The following is an 8,979-nucleotide window of genomic DNA, read 5'->3' as shown; positions in this document are numbered from 1 at the left end:
TGATATTAACCTGGACACATATGACATGATAATCCCACAGTACAATCCCATCAGCTCTGCGACTAGCTTTCTGATGCCATAGTGGAACCTACAAAAACATTTAATTCAACATATCAATAATGGAAATCACAACATACACACACTCTAATTACCAACCGAGCACATTCGAATTAACACTGAAACAAGACCAAACATAATAAATTACCTACAGTGGAACAAAGGTTATTTTATATAAGAGAAACATGGCTTGCCTGCTTCTTCTCATTCGAGATAAAAACAACAAACAGATCAGAACCCGTTGCATCCGCTACACCATTCTCGCACAACGTCTTGCAGAGCAGATACACGTTCTCTTCACTACAGAAACAAAAAAAGTCAACATCTTTATCTTTGTGTTCTACTTCTACCAATAAGGCAAAATAATCACCAAAAGACAGAAGACTCTCCAAAATAGAAACAAAATCAACCAACTACAACCCTCTGAAAAGGGTTTCCTAGATTCGGATATCACATAAAACATGTAGAAGGTGCCGTTCTATAAGCCTAAATCTATGGAGAATTTTGTTTGTAAAAGAAGAAGAACAATACCAGTAATAAGGAGTGTGCTGGAAACGAGTAGCCTCCATTACAACAAGCTCCGAAGTGACGCTGGACATTTCTTCTTTGGGATTTGATCAGTGTGATCTTCTCTTATTTTGTATACTTCCACAAACTTTGATCATCTAATCGTCAAAACTGAAAAAAAGTGTTCGGTACAATTGGGAAAATGGTGACCGGAGAAGAAACAGAGAATCAAAAAAAAAAAACAAAAAAAAAAACCCAAACGACGCCGTGTCCTTGAAAAACCAAACAAGGACGTAGTGAATTGATTAAACCATGCCGGTTAAGGTTTTTTTATCAAACCGCCGGTTAAGGTTTAGGTTTATTCAATTTCGTATTAAAATTAGATTCGGTCGCATTACGACTGAGAAGAGCAGTGACGATGGAGCAAGACGCGAATCATAGTCGCCGGCAGATCTGCAACAGCTGCGATCGACCAAATCCGATCTGTCTCTGCCACGTCATACCGACGGATCCAATCCCGACGAATACAGAGATCATCATCCTCCACCATCCACACGAGTCACGCCACAAGCTCAACACGACACCTCTCCTCACCAAATCCTTAAAAAACGTCACCAGAATCCCCACCCGCCGTCTCCGCCGACATCACATCTCCTCCGCCGGAGAAACCCCTGTCTCATCACCACCAACAACAACAATCTACCTCTTCCCTTCTTCTCCTTCCTCCCCCGCCGTCACTATATCCGAATTCAAATCCCTAAACCATCCTCCGCCGCTGAGGCTAATCGTATTCGACGCGACGTGGAAACACGCGAATGAGATGGTGAAAGCTAGCGAAGAGGTTCTAAGAGAAGCAGGAGCGGTTAGAGTGTGTTTGGATACGGGAATAGACGCATCCGTGAGCGGAGGAACTATTTACGACTCGGAGCTTGTACTAAGGAAAGAACCGTTCGGAGGATGTGTAACTACGGCGGAGGCAGTAGCACGGTGCTTGGGAGCTATCGAACCGGACGGTGAAGAAATCGAGAGGAAGCTGATTAGTGTATTGAAAGAGATGGTGAGGTTACAATCTAAGTTTTTGAAGCCCATGAATCCAAGACCTAAGTTATTGAAGAAGAGATTACAGATTCAGCAANGATGAAAGGGTGACAACTGAGAAGTTACATCTTACCTTGGGCAACAATGGGTTCGTAGGGTGGAGGTTGAGCAGTCCAACTTCCATCAGGTTCTTTCATGTGTCTTCTATCAGAAGCAAAGTGCTTAAAGAACAGAGGAGCATGCACAACACGGAAGAACCTGATCTCAACCAAACAGAAAAAAAAGGACCTCAACACTAAAATGACCAAAACCCTTAGCCGTGCCTTTCATAAAAAGTTTAGCCCGTGGTACAGAAAGACAAAGAAGCTGAAGAAGAAACACTTTCAATCTTGACATGCCTGAAAAGATTACCTCTGGTACTCTGCGTAAAGCTGAAAAGATGGCTGGATAGTTTCAGCCACATACGAGGTTAAGGGTGAAGGGAAGGGCAAAGTTGAATCAAGATCCCACACCAAAGGCTCAGAATCACTTTCTTTCTTCCTCTGTTCATGCAAATACAAAAACCAAAATCAAGTTTGATTCTAAAAACAAACATCACTGGCTTAGACATCATGATATTAACCTGGACACATATGACATGATAATCCCACAGTACAATCCCATCAGCTCTGCGACTAGCTTTCTGATGCCATAGTGGAACCTACAAAAACATTTAATTCAACATATCAATAATGGAAATCACAACATACACACACTCTAATTACCAACCGAGCACATTCGAATTAACACTGAAACAAGACCAAACATAATAAATTACCTACAGTGGAACAAAGGTTATTTTATATAAGAGAAACATGGCTTGCCTGCTTCTTCTCATTCGAGATAAAAACAACAAACAGATCAGAACCCGTTGCATCCGCTACACCATTCTCGCACAACGTCTTGCAGAGCAGATACACGTTCTCTTCACTACAGAAACAAAAAAAGTCAACATCTTTTATCTTTGTGTTCTAGTTCTATCAATAAGTGCAAAATAATCACCAAAGGCAGAAAATTCTCCAAAATAGAAACAAAATCAACCCTCTGAAAAGGGTTTCCTAGAATCGGAGATCATATAAAACATGTAGAAGGTGCCGTTCTATAAGCCTAAATCTATGGAGAGAATTTTGTTTGTAAAAAGAAGAAGAACAATACCAGTAATAAGGAGTGTGCTGGAAACGAGTGGCCTCCATTGCAACATGTTCCGAAGTGACGCTGGACATTTCTTCTTTGAGATTTGATCAGTGTGCTCTTCTCTTATTTTGTATACTTCCCACAAACTTTGATCATCTCTAATCGTCAAAACTGAAAAAAGTGAACCAAGTCGCCTTGGTCCAGTGGTAAAGGGAGAAAAGTCCCGCCACCTGGGTTCAAGTAGCATTGGCCACGGGGGTTCGAATTTTAACATGGTTTCCCTCGGCCCCAGGAGATTGGTTCGAATTTTAACATGGTTTCCCTCGGCCCCAGGAGATTAGTCTTTGGGCGTAGGAAGCCTTTAGAGTTATCAAAAAAAAAACTGAAAAAAGTGTTCGGTACAATTGGGAAAGTGGTGAACGGAGAAGAAACAGAGAATTAAAAAAAAAAAAAACGCAAAACGACGCCGTATCCTTGATAAACCAAACAAGGACGTAGTGAATTGATTAAACCACGCCGGTTAAGGTTTAGGTTTATTCAATTTCGTATTAAAATTAGATTCGGTCGCATTACGACTGAGAAGAGCAGTGACGATGGAGGAGGAGCCAGACGCGAATCATCGTCGCCGGCAGATCTGCAACAGCTGCGATCGACCAAATCCGATCTGTCTCTGCCACGTCATACCGAACGATCCAATCCCAACGAACACAGAGATCATCATCGTCCACCATCCACACGAGTCACGCCACAAGCTCAACACGACACCTCTCCTCACCAAATCCTTAAAAAACGTCACCACAATCCCCACCCGCCGTCTCCGCCGTCATCACATCTCCTCCGCCGGAGAAACCTCGGTCTCACCACCAATAAGAACAATCTACCTCTTCCCTTCTTCTCCTTCCTCTCCCGCCGTCACTATATCCGAATTCAAATCCCTAAATCAACGCGACATCTCAAACCCTCCGCCGCTGAGACTCATCGTATTCGACGCGACGTGGAAACACGCGAGTGAGATGGTGAAGGCTAGCGAAGAGGTTCTAAGAGAAGCAGGAGCGGTTAGAGTGTGTTTGGATACGGGAATAGACGCATCCGTGAGCGGAGGAACCATCTACGACTCGGAGCTTGTGTTGAGGAAAGAACCATTCGGAGGATGTGTGACTACGGCGGAGGCAGTCGCACGGTGCTTGGGAGCTATCGAACCGGACGGTGAAGAAATCGAGAGGAAGCTGATTAGTGTACTGAAAGAGATGGTGAGGTTACAATCTAAGTTCTTGAAGCCCATGAATCCAAGACCTAAGTTATTGAAGAAGAGATTACAGATTCAGCAACCACTTGAACAAGAATGAATGTTGATGAGAATTATTATTATTACATTAGTCCATTGTAGTAGTAACTCGGTTCTTCTGTATCAATTTGTAATCAAACAATTAGGTGAATTTCTCAAATTTATTCACATTTGGAGTTAACAACAAAGTCAATCAGTGACTCTTTTTGTGGAACGGATCAAACTTTTATAACTCAACAAAAGAAGAAAAACATTGAGAGACATGGGACCTTCTTCCATGTGAAGTGAGAAGGTCATGGACGGTTTTGTGATCATATAACTTTTGTGGAATTTATAAATGAAGGTGATGGCACCTTTTTAATGACACACTCACTGACTCACATGATATGTTTCTAGGCTTTTCAGCCCCGATGTTTTATAATTCTTAAAGCACATATATAGTACAGTACTATTTTTAATCATCAAAACCGTTTTTTAGATTCGTATCCCTTTTTGTGGTCCATATACGAATTTGGGATCAATATAAGTCCGAGTCACTGTTTCCATGGAGTTGTTTCTTTGTGGTTAGAATGTTGGTTGATGACTAATTGACTATAAAATGGATAACAACAAAATATATAGTTGGTTGCTATATAATCGATATCTTTGGTTGTTGTCACTAATAACTTCAAAGCAAACATCCTACTATATTAATTGAGAAGTACAAAAATAAAAATAACCTTAAAAANAAACATTTAATTCAACATATCAATAATGGAAATCACAACATACACACACTCTAATTACCAACCGAGCACATTCGAATTAACACTGAAACAAGACCAAACATAATAAATTACCTACAGTGGAACAAAGGTTATTTTATATAAGAGAAACATGGCTTGCCTGCTTCTTCTCATTCGAGATAAAAACAACAAACAGATCAGAACCCGTTGCATCCGCTACACCATTCTCGCACAACGTCTTGCAGAGCAGATACACGTTCTCTTCACTACAGAAACAAAAAAAGTCAACATCTTTTATCTTTGTGTTCTAGTTCTATCAATAAGTGCAAAATAATCACCAAAGGCAGAAAATTCTCCAAAATAGAAACAAAATCAACCCTCTGAAAAGGGTTTCCTAGAATCGGAGATCATATAAAACATGTAGAAGGTGCCGTTCTATAAGCCTAAATCTATGGAGAGAATTTTGTTTGTAAAAAGAAGAAGAACAATACCAGTAATAAGGAGTGTGCTGGAAACGAGTGGCCTCCATTGCAACATGTTCCGAAGTGACGCTGGACATTTCTTCTTTGAGATTTGATCAGTGTGCTCTTCTCTTATTTTGTATACTTCCCACAAACTTTGATCATCTCTAATCGTCAAAACTGAAAAAAGTGAACCAAGTCGCCTTGGTCCAGTGGTAAAGGGAGAAAAGTCCCGCCACCTGGGTTCAAGTAGCATTGGCCACGGGGGTTCGAATTTTAACATGGTTTCCCTCGGCCCCAGGAGATTGGTTCGAATTTTAACATGGTTTCCCTCGGCCCCAGGAGATTAGTCTTTGGGCGTAGGAAGCCTTTAGAGTTATCAAAAAAAAAACTGAAAAAAGTGTTCGGTACAATTGGGAAAGTGGTGAACGGAGAAGAAACAGAGAATTAAAAAAAAAAAAAACGCAAAACGACGCCGTATCCTTGATAAACCAAACAAGGACGTAGTGAATTGATTAAACCACGCCGGTTAAGGTTTAGGTTTATTCAATTTCGTATTAAAATTAGATTCGGTCGCATTACGACTGAGAAGAGCAGTGACGATGGAGGAGGAGCCAGACGCGAATCATCGTCGCCGGCAGATCTGCAACAGCTGCGATCGACCAAATCCGATCTGTCTCTGCCACGTCATACCGAACGATCCAATCCCAACGAACACAGAGATCATCATCGTCCACCATCCACACGAGTCACGCCACAAGCTCAACACGACACCTCTCCTCACCAAATCCTTAAAAAACGTCACCACAATCCCCACCCGCCGTCTCCGCCGTCATCACATCTCCTCCGCCGGAGAAACCTCGGTCTCACCACCAATAAGAACAATCTACCTCTTCCCTTCTTCTCCTTCCTCTCCCGCCGTCACTATATCCGAATTCAAATCCCTAAATCAACGCGACATCTCAAACCCTCCGCCGCTGAGACTCATCGTATTCGACGCGACGTGGAAACACGCGAGTGAGATGGTGAAGGCTAGCGAAGAGGTTCTAAGAGAAGCAGGAGCGGTTAGAGTGTGTTTGGATACGGGAATAGACGCATCCGTGAGCGGAGGAACCATCTACGACTCGGAGCTTGTGTTGAGGAAAGAACCATTCGGAGGATGTGTGACTACGGCGGAGGCAGTCGCACGGTGCTTGGGAGCTATCGAACCGGACGGTGAAGAAATCGAGAGGAAGCTGATTAGTGTACTGAAAGAGATGGTGAGGTTACAATCTAAGTTCTTGAAGCCCATGAATCCAAGACCTAAGTTATTGAAGAAGAGATTACAGATTCAGCAACCACTTGAACAAGAATGAATGTTGATGAGAATTATTATTATTACATTAGTCCATTGTAGTAGTAACTCGGTTCTTCTGTATCAATTTGTAATCAAACAATTAGGTGAATTTCTCAAATTTATTCACATTTGGAGTTAACAACAAAGTCAATCAGTGACTCTTTTTGTGGAACGGATCAAACTTTTATAACTCAACAAAAGAAGAAAAACATTGAGAGACATGGGACCTTCTTCCATGTGAAGTGAGAAGGTCATGGACGGTTTTGTGATCATATAACTTTTGTGGAATTTATAAATGAAGGTGATGGCACCTTTTTAATGACACACTCACTGACTCACATGATATGTTTCTAGGCTTTTCAGCCCCGATGTTTTATAATTCTTAAAGCACATATATAGTACAGTACTATTTTTAATCATCAAAACCGTTTTTTAGATTCGTATCCCTTTTTGTGGTCCATATACGAATTTGGGATCAATATAAGTCCGAGTCACTGTTTCCATGGAGTTGTTTCTTTGTGGTTAGAATGTTGGTTGATGACTAATTGACTATAAAATGGATAACAACAAAATATATAGTTGGTTGCTATATAATCGATATCTTTGGTTGTTGTCACTAATAACTTCAAAGCAAACATCCTACTATATTAATTGAGAAGTACAAAAATAAAAATAACCTTAAAAAGTGTAAAAATTTACATACAAATGCCATTAAAAATTGTTAAATACTCACTCTGTTTCACAAAGAGTGTCATTCTGACACTTTTCACAGAAATTAAGAAAATAGATTAAAACTCCTTTATACCCCTAAACTGTTCTTATAATTACAATTATATGTTTTAATTTAATTTTATGTAATTATAAATAATTAGTTTTGTAAACGTGTATCTCTTCTTCTTAATTTAGTCAATAGTCATTGTGATACTTTAATGCAGTTCTAAAATCAAGAGAAGAATCGACACTTATTTTTGAAGCTAAATCTATTTCAGTTTTTGATAACAGTAAAAAATTGGAACCAAAATTTTGAGTGGAGGAAATTGGACGTGAATATATTAGATCCATGTCACTTTCTACAGACTTCATCTATCTATGGTTTTTGATTTAAACTGTTCACCTTCAACAGATAAAGAAAATTATCCATTTGATTTGAATATTCCACCTGTTAGTAGTGATGATTAGGTTTTCCAAATTGAAGACGTTAGGGATGATACTGAATTAGTTCATCCAAATGAAACAAACTTTGAAGGACAATGACGTTCATCGTGGTGGAGACTAAGAGGCAAACCATTAATATTGTGTAGGAAGTGACTTTTAGAATTTTATACGTATTACTAATATTACTAGTATTTGATTAATTTGTTTTGAGGTTAAAATTGGAATAAATTGGTAAAAGTTATCTTGGGATTCTGGAATGACACTCTTTTTGTAACAAGCAAAAAGTGTCAAAATGACACTCTTTGTGAAACAGAGGGAGTAAAAGCTAAAACTGTTGAGGGTATAAAAGATAATTAATAATTAATCATCTTATTATCTTATCATCAATCAGCAAAAATCGTGGGTTGCATGGATAATCAATTGACTTAAATTAAATCTATTTACCAAATTTTTATTCTTTTAACCAACAAATCTCATACGCATTAAAATTCTTTAAATGTGGAGGAGAATTAAATGTGGAGGCAATCTTCGATTATTGCCGGTGATTCCATGGAATTCATGTTAGTGGATGAAGCTGTATGTTATTTTCCATAATTAAGGTTTTCTTCTCATTATTGTTTTATTAAAAATTTTATTTTCCTAAACATATATATAGGATGATAAGATGGGAGCTGACCTTAAAAAAGACTTAATCAAAAAATTCGAGAATGGAGCTTCTGAATTTTCAATCACAAACTATTATAAATAATATAATGACAAAATAAATTATTATAGATTTTGATAAACAAAAATGTTCAGCCCGCGGTTTACCGCGGATTAGTACCTAGTTATTTATATTACGTAAGAAAAATTCATCACAAATATATATACTGGTTCGGAACTAGAGAAAATTCTGAATCAAAAAAGATCAAAACTTAGTAGGTAAGAAAAAAAAGAAGATTAAAATGCTAAGTTACGATTCCAACTTGGTACGTTAGTTTAGGTTACATGTTACTTAGTTACATCTACTTTATTTTATTTTACGTTTTTTCTTTATGATTGAGTGACCTTCAATTCTAATTTTAGTTCATTTCTTGATGGTGGTACGTACAAGTTATATTAGCTTTACATGTTTTCGATTTTTCTTTGTTTGTTTACGTGAAGTTGACCCGGCAACACACAATGATCAAGTATCGTAAGTGTTTTTAACAGCTTAAGACTTTCGTTGATGAATTGTGGATAGATAGCAAGGTGAGTTTAAAT

The 8,979-nt window shown here is 38.8% G+C and overlaps 6 protein-coding genes across 6 annotated transcripts in view; 3 read left to right on the top strand and 3 right to left on the bottom strand.

The window, feature by feature from the left end:
- LOC109132805 (protein N-terminal glutamine amidohydrolase-like) overlaps positions 1-717 on the bottom strand; it is a 2,292-nt gene extending 1,575 nt beyond the window's left edge. The window contains exons 1-3 of the mRNA XM_019245179.1: positions 589-717; positions 252-357; positions 11-88 (exon numbers count right to left, since the gene is read on the bottom strand). Coding sequence (XP_019100724.1) covers positions 11-88; positions 252-357; positions 589-656 — 252 coding nt within the window. The 5' untranslated portion in view covers positions 657-717. The remainder of the gene's footprint in view (positions 1-10; positions 89-251; positions 358-588) is intronic.
- LOC104785194 (protein N-terminal glutamine amidohydrolase) overlaps positions 1-738 on the bottom strand; it is a 4,436-nt gene extending 3,698 nt beyond the window's left edge. The window contains exon 1 of the mRNA XM_010510358.2: positions 723-738. The gene's annotated coding sequence lies outside the window, so the exon portion shown is untranslated. The remainder of the gene's footprint in view (positions 1-722) is intronic.
- Positions 1-4,228, top strand: part of LOC104785197 (DTW domain-containing protein 2-like) — a 6,116-nt gene extending 1,888 nt beyond the window's left edge. The window contains exon 2 of the mRNA XM_010510360.2: positions 3,301-4,228. Coding sequence (XP_010508662.1) covers positions 3,369-4,121 — 753 coding nt within the window. The 5' untranslated portion in view covers positions 3,301-3,368 and the 3' untranslated portion in view covers positions 4,122-4,228. The remainder of the gene's footprint in view (positions 1-3,300) is intronic.
- Positions 925-1,705, top strand: LOC109125012 (DTW domain-containing protein 2-like). Its single transcript, XM_019245178.1, has one exon. The coding sequence runs from the start codon at positions 983-985 to the stop codon at positions 1,703-1,705; it is 723 nt and encodes a 240-aa protein (XP_019100723.1). The 5' UTR covers positions 925-982.
- On the bottom strand, positions 1,716-2,900 carry LOC104785195 (protein N-terminal glutamine amidohydrolase-like). The gene is made up of 5 exons (XM_010510359.2): positions 2,797-2,900; positions 2,466-2,571; positions 2,225-2,302; positions 2,014-2,144; positions 1,716-1,860 (listed from the first exon to the last, which is right to left on the bottom strand). Exons 1-5 carry the CDS (start codon positions 2,862-2,864, stop codon positions 1,725-1,727), a joined length of 519 nt encoding a protein of 172 aa, XP_010508661.1. The 5' UTR covers positions 2,865-2,900; the 3' UTR covers positions 1,716-1,724.
- LOC109133059 (DTW domain-containing protein 2-like) lies at positions 5,283-6,708 on the top strand. The gene has a single exon (XM_019245677.1). The coding sequence runs from the start codon at positions 5,849-5,851 to the stop codon at positions 6,599-6,601; it is 753 nt and encodes a 250-aa protein (XP_019101222.1). The 5' UTR covers positions 5,283-5,848; the 3' UTR covers positions 6,602-6,708.

Source organism: Camelina sativa, chromosome 5, assembly GCF_000633955.1.
Source record: "Camelina sativa cultivar DH55 chromosome 5, Cs, whole genome shotgun sequence".
Lineage (NCBI taxonomy): Eukaryota > Viridiplantae > Streptophyta > Magnoliopsida > Brassicales > Brassicaceae > Camelina > Camelina sativa.
Note: the sequence above shows the minus strand (reverse complement) of the source record. Positions and strands in the feature narration are given on the sequence as shown.